The 23,784-nt window shown below is 50.3% G+C and overlaps 2 protein-coding genes across 2 annotated transcripts; both read left to right on the plus strand.

Annotated features, from left to right (window-relative positions):
- Nucleotides 1–10,870: 10,870 nt before the first annotated feature.
- LOC136012796 (SUN domain-containing protein 3-like) lies at nucleotides 10,871–13,143 on the plus strand. The gene is made up of 6 exons (XM_065675839.1): nucleotides 10,871–11,125; nucleotides 11,351–11,435; nucleotides 11,595–11,710; nucleotides 11,815–11,982; nucleotides 12,339–12,425; nucleotides 12,962–13,143. Exons 1-6 carry the CDS (start codon nucleotides 11,003–11,005, stop codon nucleotides 13,091–13,093), a joined length of 711 nt encoding a protein of 236 aa, XP_065531911.1. The 5' UTR covers nucleotides 10,871–11,002; the 3' UTR covers nucleotides 13,094–13,143.
- Nucleotides 13,144–17,105: 3,962 nt separating this feature from the next.
- Nucleotides 17,106–20,861, plus strand: LOC136012797 (SUN domain-containing protein 3-like). The gene is made up of 10 exons (XM_065675840.1): nucleotides 17,106–17,321; nucleotides 17,727–17,797; nucleotides 17,892–17,941; nucleotides 18,406–18,443; nucleotides 18,705–18,843; nucleotides 19,069–19,153; nucleotides 19,313–19,428; nucleotides 19,533–19,700; nucleotides 20,057–20,143; nucleotides 20,680–20,861. The coding sequence occupies exons 1-10, from the start codon at nucleotides 17,311–17,313 to the stop codon at nucleotides 20,809–20,811; spliced, it is 897 nt and encodes a 298-aa protein (XP_065531912.1). The 5' UTR covers nucleotides 17,106–17,310; the 3' UTR covers nucleotides 20,812–20,861.
- Nucleotides 20,862–23,784: the final 2,923 nt, after the last annotated feature.

Below are 23,784 nucleotides of genomic sequence, written 5' to 3' on the forward strand. Positions count from 1 at the left end.
TTTATTGCCTCTGAGGAGCCAACAGGTAATTGAATCTGAATTGCTTGCTATCAGTTGTTGTCTTGGGAGTGGCTCAAAAATATTTCTGTATCTTTCAAGAATGGTATATTCTTGACCAAATGTTAGGCCTAATCCTGGTGCATTTGGATGACAGCACAGCATTATCTCAAAGCAGTTCTCAGTGACTGATATGTCTTCCAGTAGATGATCCTACATACTGGAAAGAAAAACTTTGTAATGATAAGATTAGTCATGCTCTGGCACAGGTTGCCTAGGGAGATGATGAAATCTCCATCACTGGAGGTTTAAGAACAGGTTAGGCAAGCAGCTGCCAAGAACAGTTGATGTATGGTCCATTCTGCCTTTGGGCACCACTAGATGACCTCCTGAAAGCCCTTTGAATATTTTGATCACTGGGCTTAGAGCTGAACAACGAACTAATCGACAAGAAATTACAACCCAGAAATTGGAACAATTCTTTTTGTTTGTGTAAAAGTACAAACAGAATAAAAAGCACACTTCGTATGTGGTACTCCGTTATAAAAAATATCTAAATTATCAAAGAAAGAGGGATCTACAAAGACAGATACCTAGGAAGATAGGAGCAAATGTAGAGAATCCTCATTCCAGAAAAATGGGGAAAGCCTTATTACTGCCTAGAGATTTCATTTATAGGACATAAGGGAGAGACATGCAGTCAGAGCACATGTTTCGAGGTGGCCTGTTAAAGTATATTTGGGTTACACAGGGATACCTGCACTTCGCCACTTACCTTTCAGATGTAGAGGGCTGCATGTTCCATAGCCTTAGGCCCATCATATAAGACAGAGCATGATGGAGACAGAATTTTATTTCAGAGCTTCCTCTATAGGAGCCCCCCCATTCAAAATGTATGATAGAAATAAAACTTTATATTGCATTCTTAAGGCAATATAAGGGGACTGAAGTGTGATACTGACATATAGAACTGGGACTGTTTATATGTCAGCAGAGGTAAAATTCACCTTGTGCAGAAACCCGGGGGTCTCTTGTGCTAGAATATGTTCCTCTCTAGGTTTCAGGGCATAGGATAACTCTCACCTTTGTCTTTTGCATCAGAGCTTTGAATGCTGGCTCACCGTGCATGTGTCCCATGTGCATGTCTAAGGTATTTGGCAGTGGGTTTAAAGTCTCATTTAGGAATGTGCTGGACATATTTCCAGGATGCTTTATTAATAATGTGTTTTTAAGTAGCAAACATTGACCACTGGATTAATCCTACAGACAGAACTGACATTAATTGTTTAATTGGAGAAGATATTAATAGATTACTGCATTTATACTATAAACAACAAATGTGCCCTGCTTTGCAACCTACAATTGAAATTAAAATGAGGAAAGTACATTTCAAACCATATATCATGACAATCATCATAAGCCATATGTCATGACAATTTTTAGAGTGAATTAGATTTCTTCTCTTATCTGAAGAGTAAACCTCCAAATGAGCTTAAGCATGGTGCCTCAGTTTTCCCAACAGGCCCTGCTCTGGCTCCAGCTGTGTGGCCCTCCCTGCACTGCTGATTCAATTACCCTGATTCTAGTGCAGATAGGAATGTGATCTGGTTTGCTAGTCATTAGCATAGGCAAAAAGATCTCTGTTAGCATTTCTGATGGTGTCTCACTGGACAGATTTGTCATTCTTCTTCATATCGCTGCTTTCTTTCTTGGTACAAATTCCAGAAGTTTTTAGATCTAAAAAGCCTATTTTGAGAGGCCAGATTCATGACCAAACAAAATGTATAAGCTTTTGTTTGTAAGTTGGAGGTGAAATAAGAAGCCAGAAGCAAAAAAGAAGTTGTGATTTTGTTACCTCTTGGATCTGAGCCCAGAGCTGTGGTGTATGTGCACAATATCTATTTCACTTAGCGGGTGAATCTCTTTATCTTGCATGAGGTGATGGTCCCATCCCTTTTGTTTCACTCAGCAGGTGTAATGGCTCATCTGCAAAGCAGAACAGCAATTTTCCATCAGATTTTCCTTTTTCCTCTCCTCAACAGATTTTGATAATTTTAAAAATTAATTGATTATTGAATTTATTTTAATCCAGTAATAATTCAATTGGAAAGTAATTTTCCGTTTCAATAATTTGCCCTCCTTCCACTTACCCCCTCTGCAGTCCCACCTTCTCAGATGCATAACGTCTACTCTGCCTTGCTAACCTCCCCTCCAAACCTACCTTTCTCTGCATGTAGCAGTCAGTAGTATCTACTCACACGGCCTTCTTTTCCTGCAGTGATCCTTGAATTCCTGTTCTGGCAAATCCCTATGTGGGCCTGGCCCTAGATCCCACAGGAAGGTGGGAGACGGGACTGGTCCATGGGCTGGCTCCAGCAACCACACCCTGCTTGCCTCTGGCTCCCCATGGCTCGGTTAATCCTTATGGTCCTCAGGCACCTGTCAGAAAGAGGGTAAAAGGGGTGCGGGGTGAAGCCTGGATACTGTGTTCTTCTTTCCCCTCGTTATCCATTACAAGGACCACTGAACTAGAAAATCCTTTGCTATAGCTGCTGTTTCATTTTGACATCTAAGATCCTTGGCTTTCTGTACAGAATGTATAATGTCTTTTTATTTTTCACTTCTGTTTAAGTTGGAGGCACTTAAAATATTTCTCCCAGCATGCTGGTGACCCTATTTTTATTTTGTTGGGAAAGCATTTCCACAGACTGACAATGTCATCTCTATTGTGCTGATTTATCAGGTTCTTTCCTTGGCTCTTACCCAGTCTTTATTCAGGCTTCCCATTAACTCCCTGAAATCCATGTGAGGTAACATTGTTTTCTCTTTCTTATCCTTTTCTGTACTTTCATACCTTTGAGGACTGCTTGTACAATGAAATCGCTCTGATTAAGCCAGGCCTAACTGCCTACATAAATCTCAGAACTGTGTAGCAGCAGGTCCGATGGGAATTTAGCTAATTAATGACTAAAGGGATGTCAGGGCTTAGCATGAAGTGGGTAACACATCTTAATAAATTGAAGTGTAATGCAGAAGAAGCATTGCTGCGGCACTGAAAAAATATTTTAGGTACTTTACTCTTATTTGAGTAGCGTAAAGAGGTAAGACAAAGGGTAATATCACACGTTCTTATTGGCTCATGAGTAGAATGCTCTGATCCTGGCTTCGTAGGAGACCTGTGGCCCCTAATTATAGGCTTCACTTCGTCTCATGAATCTTTATAATCAGTTAATTTGTGCACCAGTATTTTGACGTCATTTATCTGGTACAAATACAATTCTTAATACTGTAAAATTTAGACCAGAAGCATCTTGGGTGTTAGAGAAAAACGATTTTCTTTTATATGAAGGAAATTTGAAGTTCAGCATTATCAAAGATAAGGATGTGTTTCTACTCAGTTTTATACCCACCCAACTTGTCGTAATCAATGTGATAATGGGGGTAAGAGGTGATAAATTTGTTTTATAATCTGTTGCTCTTGTAAACAAATGATCCAGTAATGCAATTCACAAAGGCCATTAAAATGAAATCAAATGCCTTTATAGGTTACACATAATCATTGCTTTTAATTAGCAAGCAGAGCTGGGCCATACTTAAGGCTTAGATCAATTGGATTACTTCCTCCAGCTCCTCTTCCATATTAAATGTCAGGTCTTTAAAATGAGTTGTATCTTAAACCCGTCTCTATAGTTTGAAATTAATCTGCCAGTGTCTATTAGGTTTCTTGCTGTCTTTCATACCTTTTAAATGTAAGCCTCTTCTGCAGTGTGCAAAGCTTTGACACAAGGAAAATCTACTGAATCTTGTTAAGGGGATGTTTTGGGGTACCAATGAAGACTTATGGGAGTGGGTACTGTAGCAAAAAAGCAAGAAGGAAATAAGAACATTAAGAAGCAGAGAGGTAATGAAACTGAAGCTTTAGAGGGTAGGCAAGGAAAGAAAGTTTATTGCAAGGACAGAAACATAGACAAGAAACACGTCATGCAAGGGTTGTGTGTGAATGAGTGGAGTCAGAAAAGATGGTTTTGTAGGTTGGGTCTGTGCTCTGCCATACAGGTCTTGGAGCTGATTAGCTCAGGTACCTAATATGTCTGTCACTTGGTTTTCTATATATAAACCATGGATGATAAAACCCTTGCTAACTCAACAGGATATTTCGTGACTCATTTGCGCTATTTAGAAACAGGGTGTGGAACAAGGGGCACCAGTGTGGCAGGAAGAAGGGAAGAAAAAACCAAGACTAAACAGAGAAAAAACTGGAGGGTGAAGCTTCAGGAAGACTGAATTAAGCCAGAACAGGGCTGGTTCAGCACCCTTATTATCAATTTTTCTTCCAAAGATATTCCACATACTCAGTGTGCCTGCCTGCAGTGGCAGCTGCTTTGGTGGAGAGGGAGGGTGGGAAAGTCAGGGCACTCAGCAGTTCAGCTTTGCTTTACAATACACCAAAGTCTTGTTGAAAGCAAGGGTACTTAAAAGAGTCTCAAGGCCATGGGTCTCCCTCAAGGATCTTACGGATTTAACTATTTGCAGCAGTAAACCTTTGTTTCTTTTCACTACCAGTAACCAACACAAGTTACGGTTGTTGTTTGCCTCTTTCAAACCCCTGGCTTCCCTTTCAGCTGACACTGAAGATTAGCTTCAAGCTCTAAGCTTGTAAATTCTTTGAGGAAAAGCCTTAATGAGGATCTGATCCTTTTAAACTCTGATCTAATTACTGTTAGAGCAATGTTTCTATTTTGGATGCCGCAAACAGATCAAGTGTGCATGTTTGAAGGCGGCACTGTTCAGTGGACAAGAAGCAAACCGCACCCTGTAGGTTAGATATATTTTCATACATAAATAAAAACATGAATAGCACCTATGTAAAGCAGTTGGCACTATTTCACAGGAAGTTTGGGAGCTGAGCCTGGGGAACTACAGGAATACAGAAAGGGTTTTTCCCCCCTTGCTGTATGTTTACTGGTTGAATGGCAGCAGATGAGACTTGAGGCCACAGTGGTGTGTGTAATTTTTTGAGTGTATCAGTAGGGAAGAGGACTGAAAACTACAGATCCAGCCATGAAAGGTGCTCTGGAGTGCACAGTGTTACCCAGAGCATGACTGAAACATCATAGGCTCTAACTCAGTGACAGAAAACAAAAGTAAGGCTGAGTCCTACAGGCCAACACTTTCACTTGATCTACTGACTCTTTCAATTGCTTTGGTGTTTTGTGTGCTTTTATCACTGCTGTTGTTGAATCTATGTGCTGAGCTTCAGACAGTGCATGAAGATTGCCTCCCCCCAGTTGTCACATGCACTGGGCAGCTTTGCCCACTGTGGAGCACATGTGTGCATGTCCCTGAGCACATGAGTGTGGCAGAGAGGACTGCAGATGTGGATATGGTCTATTCACAGTCTTTGACTGAATCCCCCTATGCTTTCCTCAAGAGGTGGAAGAACTTTGCCTGCTTTCCTGACTGTAAAACTGTCAGTCATTGCATGGATCCCTGTGCTGGTGTTTGACTTGGCTGGCAGCCTTTGGAGTGTGAAATGCTACCGCTGGCAAGCCAGGTGTGAAGTGACTTTGCCATGTTCTGCTTAATGGGGTGTTACTGTGACTTCAAACCCTCGTGGTGACCACTTCTAGGTTAACACCCTTCAATAACTAACCAAAACACAAACATTAAGCAGGAGAAATGGTAAAATGCTATTATGAGCCATGGTTTTGTCCAGTTAGCAGACTCTGCCTTAGGCTTGGCTCAAGTGGCTTGTCTATATAAGGAGGCATTAGTCATTTTCTTTTTTTTTTTTTTTTTTGTCTGTAAAAACAACAGATGTGATGCTCTGCGGTCAGCATAGACAAGAGTGATTCATGACTAGGTATGTTTAAACCTCCAGGAGAAAACTATCCATCTGAGACCCTCTCCACCTCTTCCTCCTCATTCCAGACAACCGGAGCCAAAAGCACCTTTCACATGCTACATCTTGAAATTCATTAACCATTCTCTCCATATGTCTTAGTTTTGAGGTGGCCAGGAGATGTCAGCTGTTCCTGCCTACTCTTTTGGGCCTGTATGGACTTTAGCAATGCTAGGACAGTGACAGAGGAGAAATTCTTGTGCAGCAGTGATGTGGGTGAGCAAAGGAGCTGTTACGGCTAAGCAAAGATTAACTCATATGTGCTAAGCTGGTCTTGTGCAAGGTGGCAGGTTTTGGCTCCAATATCTGTTCTACAGCCATCACTGGAGCACTTCACTAATGATGGAATCAGTGCTTTCCACTGAGGATGTGGGAGAGTGACGGGCTCGGAAAGTAAGGAAAAGGGGTTGTGGATATGGATTGTGGAAGAGGTCAGCAGTCAGTGCTCCTTCTGAGAAGTAATTGCAGGAGGAGCTGGGAAGCAGGACTTGAGGGACTGGGACTGTATGTGGAGCGGTATGGGTTTGGGAAATGAGAGAATCAGAAGTCCTATAATGCATGGGGTAGGGTTCCTGGCTTGAGGAGCTGGCATTTGAAGGGGAGCAAGAAGAGGGCTTCCACCAGAATAGGCAGGAGAGACAAAAAAGCTGTTACCCCATGAGCATTTTGGTGGCAACACTGAGGCCACTTGGCTACCCCTAATCCATAACTAAATCTGTGTGGAATTGCCTGGAGCCCTAGGGGAAGTCCTCTGCCCAGGCTGGGCACACCACCAGATGCTGTACAGGGAGCTTGGTCTTCCTTCTGAAGCAGGACTGGAAAGCTAGGGCTGCATGTATTATTGCCCTCCTATCAGTACAGCTGTCAGGTCTGTTCTTTTTCCACTTCAGTAGTACCTGGCTATACAGCAGCCTTTGAGACCTGCATCCCCAGGGAGTGGCCTACTAAAGAGTCTGCTGAATCATAGAATCATAGAATAGTTAGGGTTGGAAAGGACCTTAAGATCATCTAGGTCCAACCCCCCTGCCATGGGCAGGGACACCTCACACTAAACCATGCCACCCAAGGCTCTGCCCAACCTAGCCTTGAACACCGCCAGGGATGGAGCAATCACAGCTTAGTTGGGCAACCAATTCCAGTGCCTCATCACCCTAACAGGAAAGAATTTCTTCCTTATATCCAATCTAAACTTCCCTTGTTTAAGTTTTAACCCATTACCCCTTATCCTGTCACTACAGTCCCTAGTGAAGAGTCCCTCTCCAGCATCCCTATAGGCCCCCTTCAGATACTGGAAGGCTGCTATGAGGTCTCCACGCAGCCTTCTCTTCTCCAGGCTGAACAGCCCCAGCTTTCTCAGCCTGTCTTCATACGGGAGGTGCTCCAGTCCCCTGATCATCCTCGTGGCCCTCCTCTGGACTTGTTCCAGCAGTTCCATGTCCTTTTTATGTTGAGGACACCAGAACTGGTGGCTTGTGGCTGAAGGTGACGTCTCCAGAGGAAACTATACTGATGATCTGAGCACCACTGAGAAAAGAAAAACAAAAAGTAAAGAAAAACAATAAGTAAGAGATATATCAGTATTTAAAATAGGTGGAGAACATAGCAAAGTTAAATTCAATGTAGGTAAAAATAAGCCGGTCCTCTAGAGGTGATGTAAGGTCTCCTCCCACAGAAAGGGGAAACTGGTGGAGCAGTAAGCTTGAAAAACTAGGATGGAGGACAGGTAATGGAGATGAGACAGCTCTGACAAGCCTTGTCTGACAACTGATCAGATGTGAGATTAGGTACTGCAATGAGGAGCGCAAACTAGACAGGCCAATGAACTTTTCCAGCTGAAGAGCCAGAAGCAGTAAATCACAAAGAAAGAAAGTTCTGGTTTTTTACTCTTGGCTTCTTGCATAGAGTAGACCGAACTCATCCCGTGCTACTAAATATAAACGTATACATGCACAAAGCACGTTACATGAACTCCAAGGCTGGAAAATTCACCTCTCCCATGTTAGACTAGACTGAAGGCTCCTGGGTTTTTAACTTAATCAAAACTTCTTAGGTTAGTCTCTTGGCATAGTCCATAGTCATAGTCATGGTTCATAGCCATAGGACTCAGAAGCACTGCTTACTTCAGTGTATAGGATCGTCATATTCTTCTGTTTTGTTCTGTGCCAAACCTGACTTGTTCCATATCCTTTTCTCCATGTCCAGCCAGCTTCATTCTCTCATTTTCAGCTCTCCCATCTCATGTTCCAGTTTCCTTATTCAGCAGGTCCTTCAATGACTTCCCACTGCAAGTTCTCCAGTTGGCTTAAGAACCTGAACACGCACAAGCCCATGGGACTTGAATGAAATCCATTCATGGGTTCTCATGGAGCTGGTGAATGAAGTTCCTAAGCCACTGGCCATCATATTTGAAAAATCATGGCAGTCAGGTGAAGTTCCCGACGACTAGAAAAAGAAAAATATAACCCCCATTTTCAAGAAGGGGAAAATGGAAGACCCAAAGAATTACAGACCAGTCAGTCTCACCTCTGTGCCTGGCAAAATCTTGGAGCACATTCTCCTGGATGGCATGCTAAGGCACATGGAAAACAAGAAGGTGCTTGGTGACAGCCAGCATGGCTTCACTAAGGGGAAATACTGCCTGACCAATTTGGTGGCCTTCTATAATGGTGCTATGGAACTGATGGACAGGGGTAGGGCAGTTGATGTCATCTACCTGGACTTGTGCAAAGCGTTTGACACTGTCCCACACAACATCCTTGTCTCTAAATTGGACAGACATCAATTTGATAGGTGGACCACTCAGTGGATAAAGAACTGGCTGGATGGCCACAAACAGTTGTGGTCAATGGCTTGATGTCCAGCTGGAGACTAGGAACGAGTGGTGTCCCTCAGGGATCAATGTTGAGACCGGTCTTGTTCAACATATTTGTCGGTGACATGGACAGTGGGATTGAGTGCACCCTCAGCAAGTTTGCTAATGACACAAAGCTGTGTGGTTCGGCTGACATGCTGGAGGGAAGGAATGCCATCCAGAGGGACCTTGACACGCTTGAGAGGTGGGCTGAAGCCAACCTTATGAAGTTTAACGATGACAAGTGCAAGGTCCTACACCTGGGTCGGAGCAATCCCAGGCACTGCTACAGATTGGGCAAAGAGATTCAGAGCGGCCCTGCGGAGAAGGACTTGGGGGTGCTGGTCGATGAGAAAATGAACATGAGCCGGCTTCAGTGTGCGCTTGAGGGGTTCCCAGTTTATCCCAGTTACCCCCAGCAGGGTCCTGGTTTTCCCTCATGGGTTCTGAAAAGCCCTCAGTTGCCCCAGAAGGGCTCTCAGTTGCCTTTGAGGGCTCCCAGTGACTCACAGAATTGTTCTGGGCTGCCCTGAGGGGTTCCAAGATACCCCCAGCAGGGCTCTGTCTTACCCTCAGTGTCCCCAGTGACTCACAGTTGCCCACAGGGTTTGCTCCTCCCAGGGTCCAGGGCAGTCCCTCTGAGGTTGCCATGGGCGTCAGCAGTTTTGTCTTGTGACATCACAGAGCTGCCCCTTAGAAAAGCGCCCCGAGCTGCAGGAGTGGGCAGCAGTGCGAAGCAGTGCTTCCAGCAGCTCGTAACGCATAGCGAAGAGGTGCTGGGATCTCGTGAGGAGAGAGGGCTTTTCTCTGTGCCTGGACAGTGTGCTCAGTCTGCAGAGATGCCAGCCAGGTTGGGCAGCTGGGGGCAAGGGGGCCCAAAGAGCAGGGAGGGATGGAGCCAGAAGCCTTGTGCGCTGCCTGCCTTCCCAGCAGCAGCAGCAGCAGCAGCAGCATCAACCCCAGAGCACTGGGTCTGCCTGCACCACTGTCCCCAGTGCACAGCAACCCTGCTGCGGGGACACAGCCCTGACCCTTCTCTGGGGAGAGCCAAGCAGGGCCAGGCTGCTGTCCCCGTGTCAGACCCAGAGGTCTTTGTGTCCCACACCTTCTCAATGACCTGCAGGTCTTGAGTCCTCAGGCTTGCAGCTGTGCTGGACACACATGGAGCGTGGTAGCCCAGCGAGCTCCTAAATGGATCCCTGGCAAATAGGTGTCCCAACCCCAGGCTTTGGCAACAACACTGTTCCCTCTCTTTTAGACAACGTAACACCTGCCAGAAGGACAGGGGGGGCCTGAGGCTCCTTTTCCTGCTGCTTCCCATCCTGTTCAGTGAGTATCCCTGACCAAAAATGCTCCCCTCAGTCCTGGGAAGAGGGACCAGCCTCTGAGGAAAATAACCATCTCTTGACAATGTGACTCGCAGCTCTTGGTTACTGGTGCGGTGCAATGACGTGGCTCAAGGGCGCGTTGTGGGTAAGTGCCACTTGCTGTGGGGAAGTCAGCATCTGCAAAGGCCCTGGCTCTGTCCTCCCGCCTTCCCTGAGAACATGGGGCGCCTGCTCAGAAATGCCCATCACCACTGGGGCCGTGCTGGGGGGAAGCACCTGTGCTCATCCTCCAGTCTCCTCAGTGGCTTGATGGGGCTCAGCATGGGGTTCCTCCCCAGTGACCTCCGCAGGGTGGCAGGCTGAAGAGGGGAGCACTTTGCCAGAAGGTGCCTTTGCTGCTTGCATACCTCTTGGAGGGCTGGGGGGTTCAGAGGGAGACCCGAAAGCTCCTCTGCTGAACGTGGCCGGTTAGGGAACCCAACCTTTGGGTCAGGGTCTCTCCAAAGTGACGCTAAGCAGCAGCATGTTCTTCCAGCTCTAGCTAGGGTAGTCTCCGTTGGGAAGCCCTGGCAGTGATCCTCATGCCTGTGGGGTATGTTAATTTTGCAGATGTCCAGGCCTCATGGAGCCGAGCGGCAGCTGCTGGGGTAAGTGCGCTTTCTTCCTAAGAGACACACTCTGTGGAGCTGTCTCAGCCGGCTTCGTGCTGCCTGCCCTTGCCTTGTGGCCAGGGATCTTGATCTTTCCTATTGGTGGTGGAAGGGAGCCATCTGTAAGCCGGAGGAAGGAATGGGGCTGCGGGATGTGGGCTGACCCAAGCCCATAGGACTCTTCTCTGCTTGGCATTTGGAGCCTGCCCACAGGGGCTGGCAGCTGCTGCTCAAGACCTGCTTTTCCTTTGCTTCCAGCAATTCACAGGCCTTGATGAAGGAGCAGACGCAGGACTTCAAGCAGGTGGCGACTCAGGTGTATGCTGCTAGGGGGAGCGCACTGCAGGCTGTGAGAGAGGTCCTCAACGGCCATGCTGTCCAAGAGGAGCAAACAGAGGTAAAGGTGCTGGGGCCGGATCACAGACCTCGCTGTCTTTCTGGGCACTCTCCTGTTGCTTCCCCTCGGCACTCTCAAAGTCATCACCTTTTCTGACAGCTCTTGCCTAGGGTTTTCCAACACAGAGATGCTCCTCGGCTCTGTGCCAGGACTCGCTGCTCATGCAGAACTGCCCCATGTGTCTTTGTGCTCGCTGCCATCTTGCCATTCCCACTTTTTCCCCAGGAAATCCTGCAGTTGACAGAGGTGGCAATTAAGAAGGTGCTTGAGAGCTATGTCCTGATGCCTGACTGGGCTCTGGAAGCCATAGGTATGTAGACAGGAAGTATCCCTGCCATGCCTCTATGCATGGCACTGCCCCGAGCTCTTACAAGCTCTGCTTTCAAGCCTGAGAAATACGTGGTAGTGCACTGCTGCTCCTCCTAATCTCCGGGCTGTCTTAGTCAACTTCTGTCCACCTTCACGTCAGGTGCCACCATCGATGAGGAGAGGACATCCAAGAGTTATGGTGGGGAAGACATGATGACCTGGTTGTTTTCCCTATTGACCTTCTTACCTGCAAACCCTCCAGAGACAATCTTGCAGGTATGACACGGGAAGGCCTGACCTGCGCTTCAGCTCTTTGCTTTCAGGTTGGCAGACCAAGTGCACAGCATTTCCTGCTGATGGTCATGGCTTTCTGGTTTCAGCCCAGTATTATCCCTGGCGACTGCTGGCCTTTCCAAGGATCTCAGGGCCATGTGGTCATCCGGCTGCCTGCGCGCATCTGGCCAACAGCTTTCACCGTCTGGCACATCTCCGAGGCAGTGTCTCCCTCTGGGGAAGTCAGCAGCGCCCCCAGAGAGTTTACTGTCTTTGTAAGTCTTTGCCTTGTGCTTCTCAGGGGGTCTGGCCCAAGAGAAAAGCCATCCCTGAGACGTGCTTCTTGTGGCAGCCCCTCTCAGACATCTGTCTGGGGCTGGCTGCTGCAGAGCACCCCATCCCCTGTGGGTATGTGGGGGTTCTGTGCCTCTGGGGGCTTCTTCTCTGCTTCACGCCCAAGGATTCTCGAGCATGTGCTCAAAGCACCCTGACCCAGAATCACCCTAAGCTGTGCTAGACTACTGCTAGAGCCCAGGGAGCTGGGGAAGGGTTCCTGGCTTCAGCCTCAGCATGCCCTCTTCCTGGTGCCCTGCTAGAGCCCGACCCAATCCCTTTGTCTCTTGTCTTCGAGGGAGTGGATGAGGCAACGGAAGGAACTCTCCTGGGAACATTTACCTACGACGTGCACAAGGGGATCGCTCAGACATTCCATGTGCAGGTACTGCAAAAGCTGTGGCAGAATGCCTGGGAAGAAGGCAGGGTTGTCTGCAAGTCCCTGGAGCAAAGAGTGCAGAGTATCAGCCCAGCCAGCCCCTGCTCTCCCATGCTCCTCGTTCTGTGGGGAGGATGGCAAGAGGAGAGCAAACGGGGATTTGCTGTGGCGCCGGAGGCAGCTGCCCCACCTGAAGGGCTTTCCTTGTTCTTCAGGCAGCACAGAGAAAGCAGCAGTGGGAAGGGGACCAGGAGGGGAAAGAGTCCCACTAGGGCAGATGGTGGGAGTGAGGACGGCAGACATCTTGCCTTCAGTGGGACCCTCCTCACATCCCACGGCTGCCCAGGCAGCAGTGCTCCTCCGGTTCCCAACGCTCTGCTCAGCAAGCCTCCAGGCCTTTGCTTTCAAGCACAGAGGGCTCCTCCATGGCCCTTGCAAGGGGACGTGTGGTTGCCCTTGCTTCCTCCTGTCATCGGGAGCCCCAGTGATGTGCTGTGGCTCTGGCCACCTCTGTAACGATGGCTCCCCTCATTTCCTTACAGAAGGAGCCTCCCAGGACCTTTGATTACATCAAATTCCAGGTGCAGAGCAACTGGGGAAATCCAGAGTACACGTGTGTGTACCGAGTACAGGTTCACGGGAGGATGGCGAGTGACGACACCTGTGAGCCCTAGAGCTACTTTAGGAAAAATAATAAAACAAGGATGTGTGCAGTTGGACTTGAGTATGTTCCTTGCAAACATTCTTCCAACGATGCTTCCATAGCTTGCACCACTAGTGGGGAAGGGACCTTTCTCCCTTAGGAAAAAGATACTGATGGTCTGGGCTGCAAAGGACGGGACAGGGGAATGGGGCTTGAAGGAGAAGCCCCAGAGGTCCAGCTCCAGCTTCTGCAGCGCAGGGTCACTGGGGGAGCAGAATCACAGCCCCGGGAAAGCTCTCCCGCTGGCATTGAGGAGGATTGAAGCAGGCTTGTCTGCAAGGCTGCCTGCCCTCCTTTCTTGAGCAGCGCAAAAGGGCCTCAGGCCATCCTGGCTCACAGGTGCCCCATCTTCACTGGAGCTGCTTCGTGCAGGAGGGGGGCTTCCCTCAGAGATGCCGCACTGGCTGGCCTCCTGCTGGCTCTGCAAGGTGATGAACAGCAGAGCCCTTCTTCGGGCAGGTCACACCAACGTGAAGTGCATGGCTGAGCAGAGAGGCCAGCAGAACACAGCTTGAAGGGACTGAGGACAACCTCTCTGGCCGTACACCCAGCTGCCTGTTCTCGGGGCTCTGCCTCCTGCCTTGCAGTAGGGGCAGGGCTCTTCCCAGCAGCCGCCGCAGAAGGCAGCCTTTTCCTCCCTCCTTTCCAAGGGTACTCTGGACACAATATCCTGTCCAGCTCTGCTGGCAAATCAGCAGTGGGTCTCCTATTACACCCAGTTGCCCCCAGAAGCGTGGGCAAGTTTGCCGATGACACCAAGCTGTGTGGTTCAGCTGATACTCTGGAGGGAAGGAATTCCATCCAGATGGACCTTGACAGGCTTGAGAGGTGGGCTGATGCCAACCTTATGAAATTTAAGCATGACAAGTGCAAGGTCCTACACCTGGGTCGGAGCAATCCCAGGCACAGCTACTGATTGGGCAGAGAAGAGATTCAGAGCGGCCCTGCGGAGAAGGACTTGGGGGTGTTGGTCGATGAGAAAATGAACATGAGCCGGCTTCAGTGTGCGCTCGCAGCCCAGAAAGCCAACCATATCCTGGGCTGCATCAAAAGGAGCGTCACCGTCACCAGCAGGTCGAAGGAGGTGATCCTGCCCCTCTACTCTGCTCTCGTGAGACCTCACCTGGAGTATTGTGTGCAGTTCTGGTGTCCTCAACATAAAAAGGACATGGAACTGTTGGAACAAGTCCAGAGGAGGGCCACGAGGATGATCAGGGGACTGGAGCACCTCCCGTATGAAGACAGGCTAAAAAAGTAGGGGCTGTTCAGCCTGGAGAAGAGAAGGCTGCGTGGAGACCTCAGAGCAGCCTTCCAGTATCTGAAGGGGGCCTATAGGGATGCTGGGGAGGGACTCTTCATCAGGGACTGTAGTGACAGGACAAGGGGTAACGGGTTAAAACTTAAACAAGGGAAGTTCAGGTTAGATATAAGGAAGAAGTTCTTTCCTGTGAGGGTGGTGAGGCACTGGAATGGGTTGCACAGGGAGGTTGTGAATGCTCCATCCCTGGCGGTGTTCAAGGCCAGGTTGGATGAAGCCTTGGGTGACATGGTTTAGTGTGAGGTGTCCCTGCCCGTGGCAGGGGGGGTGGACCTAGATGATCTTAAGGTCTTTTCCAACCCTAACTATTCTATGATTCTATTAATTCAGGCATCCTTCTCACTTTGCTTGACGGAGAGGGAGACCTTGAGTGGTGGCCCCTGCCCTCCACATGTTTTCCCCTCTGCAGCACACAACCTCAGCTGCAGTCCCCATGCATAAGCGGTGTCCCAAGGAGTAAGTTTCTGTACACCTCTGCCTGGCAGCTGTGTTGACTCCAAGTGCCGTATCCCCTTTGTCGTCCTAATTTTCCTACGCCCTCCATGGGACAGGCAAGCAGAGTGCGATGGAGAAACCTTTGGCTGAACACTGAGTGACCCTGTGTGTCCTCCCAGCATGACGCTAGGCTCATGGGTCTCTTGGCAGGGCTCTTTCTCTACAGTGCAACTTTGATGTGTTTATACGACCTCCAGTTTCAGTACTACCCCAATGGCAATTAGTCCTGGGATGTCTGCTTTGCATTGCACTGTATTTTCAACCCATCCTGCTTCTTTGTAGCCACTGTTTAAACTTAGGCTAATTGTAACCCCAAACCACTGCTGAAAAGCCAGCTTTAAGATAGCTTCTGCACCCCCTTTTATCACCGCAGGGATGTCTTACTCCTAAGGTAATGCCTACCTAAATGGCTTTCAAAGATATAGCTCAAGAATCAAGAGATGACTTGATGAGACACTGGGAGAGTCTGCCCTCAAATAGTATGGTTTCAGTCTTCCATGCTGCTCCAAACTTTGCAGCAGTTCCTCTGGTTTTCAACGCAGGCCTGTGACAGCAGACCTGCTCCCCACACTCTGTCATCTCTGGCTAACACAAGTCCTGCAGATAACAACAGATCAAGAGTCCCAGTCTCCCATGCAGCAGCCTTTACACCTTGATCCTCCCTTAGCACCCAGCAAAAGGGGAGATGGGCTTTGCAGCATGATCAGATGTTGAATATGTCTGGCCTCTGATGGAGCAAAGGAAAGGTAGGGGGCACGAATACATGCCTAGAATGAATGGCCTCCACGCACAGCCTCATTTGCAGCACTGTTAAGGTGCTGAATGTTCCTGTGCCAAGAAAAAAAAAAGGCTCCTTTGGTTAATGATATTTCTGCATGACATTTATTATCTTTATACTGTTATGCAACCCTTCATCGACAGCTGTGGTCACAACATTTAGGGTCCCCACGCTAACAGGAGTGCAAGCCCGGTAGTTTTTATCCCTGTTCAATATCAAAGAGGGATGTGAAATGCTATCTGATTTAAAAGACATTTGTTGAAATCTATTTTTGTTGATGCTAAAAATACGTATTTATTTTGTGGCTAGGAAAGAAATTCTTGGTCAGGCTTAGCAGCTGCTCAAAGTGATGTGCAAATGTGCTTTCAGCCTCAGGTACAAAGCAGGGTCCCTTGGTCTTCGGTTTGACCATGCAGAAGTCACTAGTGAAAGAGCTCCTGGCAATTCTGGTGTACAGCTATGGCGTTTTCCTTCCCAGTGAGTTGTTTCAGCTACTGAAAAGGAGTTCCTGCTGCCAGGCGGATACTACAGTCACCAGTATGCCCTCCTTTGCAAGATAAACACCTCCTGTGTAAGACAGGTGCAAAGGCACTGGAAAAAGTCAGGCAGCAAAGCAGGCTTATCCAGACTCCGGACTGAGGCAGGTGTGTGGGTGAGGAAGACAGGAGTTCATGGCTTCAGGAGTAAAAAAGAATATCCTCATCTGACGTGCAAAGTGACCCTCCCATGGAAACACAGATAAACAGAGATTCAATGAGAGTCTCGACAGCGATAATGCCCTCACGAAGCAGCTGAGAAGGGCTCTCCTTGATGTAGTTCATGTACTGTCCCAGACCAGGCTCTCCAGAGAATGGGAGTTCCCAGTTACTCACAGTAACCCCTAGAAGGGTTCTCAGTTGCCTTGCGGACATCCAATTTCCCCAGTTACTGTAGTAGCCCAGGGACAACTGCTGGTTCTTGAGGGGCTCCCCGTTACTGCCTGTTCCCCTGATGGCCATGGGGTTGCACTCGAGGTTCCCAGTAACCCCCAGCAAAGTTCTTTTTGCGCTCAGGGGTTCCCAGTTACTCCCAGAAGGGTTTTTGGTAGCCTTCTGGGGCTCTCGGTGACTCCCATTTCCCGCCAGGAACACCCCAAAGGCTCTTGAGGGGTTCCCAGTTTATCCCAGTTACCCCCAGCAGGGTCCTGGTTTTCCCTCATGGGTTCTGAAAAGCCCTCAGTTGCCCCAGAAGGGCTCTCAGTTGCCTTTGAGGGCTCCCAGTGACTCACAGAATTGTTCTGGGCTGCCCTGAGGGGTTCCAAGATACCCCCAGCAGGGCTCTGTCTTACCCTCAGTGTCCCCAGTGACTCACAGTTGCCCACAGGGTTTGCTCCTCCCAGGCGTCCAGGGCAGTCCCTCTGAGGTTGCCATGGGCGTCAGCAGTTTTGTCTTGTGACATCACAGAGCTGCCCCTTAGAAAAGCGCCCCGAGCTGCAGGAGTGGGCAGCAGTGCGAAGCAGTGCTTCCAGCAGCTCGTAACGCATAGCGAAGAGGTGCTGGGATCTCGTGAGGAGAGAGGGCTTTTCTCTGTGCCTGGACAGTGTGCTCAGTCTGCAGAGATGCCAGCCAGGTTGGGCAGCTGGGGGCAAGGGGGCCCAAAGAGCAGGGAGGGATGGAGCCAGAAGCCTTGTGCGCTGCCTGCCTTCCCAGCAGCAGCAGCAGCAGCAGCATCAACCCCAGAGCACTGGGTCTGCCTGCACCACTGTCCCCAGTGCACAGCAACCCCGCTGCGGGGACACAGCCCTGACCCTTCTCTGGGGAGAGCCAAGCAGGGCCAGGCTGCTGTTCCCGTGTCAGACCCAGAGGTCTTTGTGTCCCACACCTTCTCAATGACCTGCAGGTCTTGAGTCCTCAGGCTTGCAGCTGTGCTGGACACACATGGAGCGTGGTAGCCCAGCGAGCTCCTAAATGGATCCCTGGCAAATAGGTGTCCCAACCCCGGGCTTTGGCAACAACACTGTTCCCTCTCTTTTAGACAACGTAACACCTGCCAGAAGGACAGGGGGGGCCTGAGGCTCCTTTTCCTGCTGCTTCCCATCCTGTTCAGTGAGTATCCCTGACCAAAAATGCTCCCCTCAGTCCTGGGAAGAGGGACCAGCTCCTGAGGAAAATAACCGTCTCTTGACAATGTGACTCGCAGCTCTTGGTTACTGGTGCGGTGCAATGACGTGGCTCAAGGGCGCGTTGTGGGTAAGTGCCACTTGCTGTGGGGAAGTCAGCATCTGCAAAGGCCCTGGCTCTGTCCTCCCGCCTTCCCTGAGAACATGGGGCGCCTGCTCAGAAATGCCCATCACCACTGGGGCCGTGCTGGGGGGAAGCACCTGTGCTCATCCTCCAGTCTCCTCAGTGGCTTGATGGGGCTCAGCATGGGGTTCCTCCCCAGTGACCTCCGCAGGGTGGCAGGCTGAAGAGGGGAGCACTTTGCCAGAAGGTGCCTTTGCTGCTTGCATACCTCTTGGAGGGCTGGGGGGTTCAGAGGGAGACCCGAAAGCTCCTCTGCTGAACGTGGCCAGTTAGGGAACCCAACCTTTGGGTCAGGGTCTCTCCAAAGTGACGCAAAGCAGCAGCATGTTCTTCCAGCTCTAGCTAGGGTAGTCTCCGTTGGGAAGCCCTGGCAGTGATCCTCATGCCTGTGGGGTATGTTAATTTTGCAGATGTCCAGGCCTCATGGAGCCGAGCGGCAGCTACTGGGGTAAGAGCGCTTTCTTCCTAAGAGACACACTCTATGGAGCTGTCTCAGCCGGCTTCGTGCTGCCTGCCCTTGCCTTGTGGCCAGGGATCTTGATCTTCCCTATTGGTGGTGGAAGGGAGCCATCTGTAAGCCGGAGGAAGGAATGGGGCTGCGGGATGTGGGCTGACCCAAGCCCATAGGACTCTTCTCTGCTTGGCATTTGGAGCCTGCCCACAGGGGCTGGCAGCTGCTGCTCAAGACCTGCTTTTCCTTTGCTTCCAGCAATTCACAGGCCTTGATGAAGGAGCAGACGCAGGACTTCAAGCAGGTGGCGACTCAGGTGTATGCTGCTAGGGGGAGCGCACTGCAGGCTGTGAGAGAGGTCCTCAACGGCCATGCTGTCCAAGAGGAGCAAACAGAGGTAAAGGTGCTGGGGCCGGATCACAGACCTCGCTGTCTTTCTGGGCACTCTCCTGTTGCTTCCTCTCGGCACTCTCAAAGTCATCACCTTTTCTGACAGCTCTTGCCTAGGGTTTTCCAACACAGAGATGCTCCTCGGCTCTGTGCCAGGACTCGCTGCTCATGCAGAACTGCCCCATGTGTCTTTGTGCTCGCTGCCATCTTGCCATTCCCACTTTTTCCCCAGGAAATCCTGCAGTTGACAGAGGTGGCAATTAAGAAGGTGCTTGAGAGCTATGTCCTGATGCCTGACTGGGCTCTGGAAGCCATAGGTATGTAGACAGGAAGTATCCCTGCCATGCCTCTATGCATGGCACTGCCCCGAGCTCTTACAAGCTCTGCTTTCAAGCCTGAGAAATACGTGGTAGTGCACTGCTGCTCCTCCTAATCTCCGGGCTGTCTTAGTCAACTTCTGTCCACCTTCACGTCAGGTGCCACCATCGATGAGGAGAGGACATCCAAGAGTTATGGTGGGGAAGACATGATGACCTGGTTGTTTTCTCTATTGACCTTCTTACCTGCAAACCCTCCAGAGACAATCTTGCAGGTATGACACGGGAAGGCCTGACCTGCGCTTCAGCTCTTTGCTTTCAGGTTGGCAGACCAAGTGCACAGCATTTCCTGCTGATGGTCATGGCTTTCTGGTTTCAGCCCAGTATTATCCCTGGCGACTGCTGGCCTTTCCAAGGATCTCAGGGCCATGTGGTCATCCGGCTGCCTGCGCGCATCTGGCCAACAGCTTTCACCGTCTGGCACATCTCCGAGGCAGTGTCTCCCTCTGGGGAAGTCAGCAGCGCCCCCAGAGAGTTTACTGTCTTTGTAAGTCTTTGCCTTGTGCTTCTCAGGGGGTCTGGCCCAAGAGAAAAGCCATCCCTGAGACGTGCTTCTTGTGGCAGCCCCTCTCAGACATCTGTCTGGGGCTGGCTGCTGCAGAGCACCCCATCCCCTGTGGGTATGTGGGGGTTCTGTGCCTCTGGGGGCTTCTTCTCTGCTTCACGCCCAAGGATTCTCGAGCATGTGCTCAAAGCACCCTGACCCAGAATCACCCTAAGCTGTGCTAGACTACTGCTAGAGCCCAGGGAGCTGGGGAAGGGTTCCTGGCTTCAGCCTCAGCATGCCCTCTTCCTGGTGCCCTGCTAGAGCCCGACCCAATCCCTTTGTCTCTTGTCTTCGAGGGAGTGGATGAGGCAACGGAAGGAACTCTCCTGGGAACATTTACCTACGACGTGCACAAGGGGATCGCTCAGACATTCCATGTGCAGGTACTGCAAAAGCTGTGGCAGAATGCCTGGGAAGAAGGCAGGGTTGTCTGCAAGTCCCTGGAGCAAAGAGTGCAGAGTATCAGCCCAGCCAGCCCCTGCTCTCCCATGCTCCTCGTTCTGTGGGGAGGATGGCAAGAGGAGAGCAAACGGGGATTTGCTGTGGCGCCGGAGGCAGCTGCCCCACCTGAAGGGCTTTCCTTGTTCTTCAGGCAGCACAGAGAAAGCAGCAGTGGGAAGGGGACCAGGAGGGGAAAGAGTCCCACTAGGGCAGATGGTGGGAGTGAGGACGGCAGACATCTTGCCTTCAGTGGGACCCTCCTCACATCCCACGGCTGCCCAGGCAGCAGTGCTCCTCCGGTTCCCAACGCTCTGCTCAGCAAGCCTCCAGGCCTTTGCTTTCAAGCACAGAGGGCTCCTCCATGGCCCTTGCAAGGGGACGTGTGGTTGCCCTTGCTTCCTCCTTTCATCGGGAGCCCCAGTGATGTGCTGTGGCTCTGGCCACCTCTGTAACGATGGCTCCCCTCATTTCCTTACAGAAGGAGCCTCCCAGGACCTTTGATTACATCAAATTCCAGGTGCAGAGCAACTGGGGAAATCCAGAGTACACGTGTGTGTACCGAGTACAGGTTCACGGGAGGATGGCGAGTGACGACACCTGTGAGCCCTAGAGCTACTTTAGGAAAAATAATAAAACAAGGATGTGTGCAGTTGGACTTGAGTATGTTCCTTGCAAACATTCTTCCAACGATGCTTCCATAGCTTGCACCACTAGTGGGGAAGGGACCTTTCTCCCTTAGGAAAAAGATACTGATGGTCTGGGCTGCAAAGGACGGGACAGGGGAATGGGGCTTGAAGGAGAAGCCCCAGAGGTCCAGCTCCAGCTTCTGCAGCGCAGGGTCACTGGGGGAGCAGAATCACAGCCCCGGGAAAGCTCTCCCGCTGGCATTGAGGAGGATTGAAGCAGGCTTGTCTGCAAGGCTTGCCTGCCCTCCTTTCTTGAGCAGCGCAAAAGGGCCTCAGGCCATCCTGGCTCACAGGTGCCCCATCTTCACTGGAGCTGCTTCGTGCAGGAGGGGGGCTTCCCTCAGAGATGCCGCACTGGCTGGCCTCCTGCTGGCTCTGCAAGGTGATGAACAGCAGAGCCCTTCTTCGGGCAGGTCACACCAACGTGAAGTGCATGGCTGAGCAGAGAGGCCAGCAGAACACAGCTTGAACGGACTGAGGACAACCTCTCTGGCCGTACACCCAGCTGCCTGTTCTCGGGGCTCTGCCTCCTGCCTTGCAGTAGGGGCAGGGCTCTTCCCAGCAGCCGCCGCAGAAGGCAGCCTTTTCCTCCCTCCTTTCCAAGGGTACTCTGGACACAATATCCTGTCCAGCTCTGCTGGCAAATCAGCAGTAGGTCTCCTATTACACCCAGTTGCCCCCAGAAGGCATCTCACTAGCTTTTGCGCTATAGCTACCTTTCTGACTTATTTTGAGGAGGTGGTGTCTACTCTGGCTTTTGTGGCTTTTGTTTTGTGATCTTCAGTGTGCGCTCGCAGCCCAGAAAGCCAACCGTATCCTGAGCTGCATCAAAAGGAGCGTCACCAGCAGGTCGAAGGAGGTGATCCTGCCCCTCTACTCTGCTCTCGTGAGACCTCACCTGGAGTATTGTGTGCAGTTCTGGTGTCCTCAACATAAAAAGGACATGGAACTGTTGGAACAAGTCCAGAGGAGGGCCACGAGGATGATCAGGGGACTGGAGCACCTCCCGTATGAAGACAGGCTAAAAAAGTAGGGGCTGTTCAGCCTGGAGAAGAGAAGGATGCGTGGAGACCTCATAGCAGCCTTCCAGTATCTGAAGGGAGCCTATAGGGATGCTGGGGAGGGACTCTTCATCAGGGACTGTAGTGACAGGACAAGGGGTAACGGGTTAAAACTTAAACAAGGGAAGTTCAGGTTAGATATAAGGAAGAAGTTCTTTCCTGTGAGGGTGGTGAGGCACTGGAATGGGTTGCCCAGGGAGGTTGTGAATGCTCCAACCCTGGCGGTGTTCAAGGCCAGGTTGGATGAAGCCTTGGGTGACATGGTTTAGTGTGAGGTGTCCCTGCCCGTGGCAGGGGGGGTGGACCTAGATGATCTTCAGGTCTTTTCCAACCCTAACTATTCTATGATTCTATTAATTCAGACATCCTTCTCACTTTGCTTGACGGAGAGGGAGACCTTGAGTGGTGGCCCCTGCCCTCCACATGTTTTCCCCTCTGCAGCACACAACCTCAGCTGCAGTCCCCATGCATAAGCGGTGTCCCAAGGAGTAAGTTTCTGTACACCTCTGCCTGGCAGCTGTGTTGACTCCAAGTGCCGTATCCCCTTTGTCGTCCTAATTTTCCTACGCCCTCCATGGGACAGGCAAGCAGAGTGCGATGGAGAAATCTTTGGCTGAACACTGAGTGACCCTGTGTGTCCTCCCAGCATGACGCTAGGCTCATGGGTCTCTTGGCAGGGCTCTTTCTCTACAGTGCAACTTTGATGTGTTTATACGACCTCCAGTTTCAGTACTACCCCAATGGCAATTAGTCCTGGGATGTCTGCTTTGCATTGCACTGTATTTTCAACCCATCCTGCTTCTTTGTAGCCACTGTTTAAACTTAGGCTAATTGTAACCCCAAACCACTGCTGAAAAGCCAGCTTTAAGATAGCTTCTGCACCCCCTTTTATCACCGCAGGGATGTCTTACTCCTAAGGTAATGCCTACCTAGATGGCTTTCAAAGATATAGCTCAAGAATCAAGAGATGACTTGATGAGACACTGGGAGAGTCTGCCCTCAAATAGTATGGTTTCAGTCTTCCATGCTGCTCCAAACTTTGCAGCAGTTCCTCTGGTTTTCAACGCAGGCCTGTGACAGCAGACCTGCTCCCCACACTCTGTCATCTCTGGCTAACACAAGTCCTGCAGATAACAACAGATCAAGAGTCCCAGTCTCCCATGCAGCAGCCTTTACACCTTGATCCTCCCTTAGCACCCAGCAAAAGGGGAGATGGGCTTTGCAGCATGATCGGATGTTGAATATGTCTGGCCTCTGATGGAGCAAAGGAAAGGTAGGGGGCACGAATACATGCCTAGAATGAATGGCCTCCACGCACAGCCTCATTTGCAGCACTGTTAAGGTGCTGAATGTTCCTGTGCCAAGAAAAAAAAAAAAGGCTCCTTTGGTTAATGATATTTCTGCATGACATTTATTATCTTTATACTGTTATGCAACCCTTCATCGACAGCTGTGGTCACAACATTTAGGGTCCCCACGCTAACAGGAGTGCAAGCCCGGTAGTTTTTATCCCTGTTCAATATCAAAGAGGGATGTGAAATGCTATCTGATTTAAAAGACATTTGTTGAAATCTATTTTTGTTGATGCTAAAAATACGTATTTATTTTGTGGCTAGGAAAGAAATTCTTGGTCAGGCTTAGCAGCTGCTCAAAGTGATGTGCAAATGTGCTTTCAGCCTCAGGTACAAAGCAGGGTCCCTTGGTCTTCGGTTTGACCATGCAGAAGTCACTAGTGAAAGAGCTCCTGGCAATTCTGGTGTACAGCCATGGCGTTTTCCTTCCCAGTGAGTTGTTTCAGCTACTGAAAAGGAGTTCCTGCTGCCAGGCGGATACTAC

Source organism: Lathamus discolor, chromosome 4 (assembly GCF_037157495.1).
Source record: "Lathamus discolor isolate bLatDis1 chromosome 4, bLatDis1.hap1, whole genome shotgun sequence".
In the NCBI taxonomy this organism is placed as follows: Eukaryota; Metazoa; Chordata; class Aves; order Psittaciformes; family Psittacidae; genus Lathamus; species Lathamus discolor.

Excerpts from the sequence above, each read along its gene's own strand:
- LOC136012796 (XM_065675839.1), top strand. The coding sequence starts at position 11,003 with ATGAAGGAGCAGACGCAGGACTTCAAGCAGGTGGCGACTCAGGTGTAT. Across the intron at positions 11,983-12,338 it reads CCAGAGAGTTTACTGTCTTT|GGAGTGGATGAGGCAACGGA; the intron begins GTAAGTCTTTGC and ends CTTGTCTTCGAG. Across the intron at positions 12,426-12,961 it reads CTCAGACATTCCATGTGCAG|AAGGAGCCTCCCAGGACCTT; the intron begins GTACTGCAAAAG and ends ATTTCCTTACAG.
- LOC136012797 (XM_065675840.1), top strand. Across the intron at positions 19,701-20,056 it reads CCAGAGAGTTTACTGTCTTT|GGAGTGGATGAGGCAACGGA; the intron begins GTAAGTCTTTGC and ends CTTGTCTTCGAG. Across the intron at positions 20,144-20,679 it reads CTCAGACATTCCATGTGCAG|AAGGAGCCTCCCAGGACCTT; the intron begins GTACTGCAAAAG and ends ATTTCCTTACAG.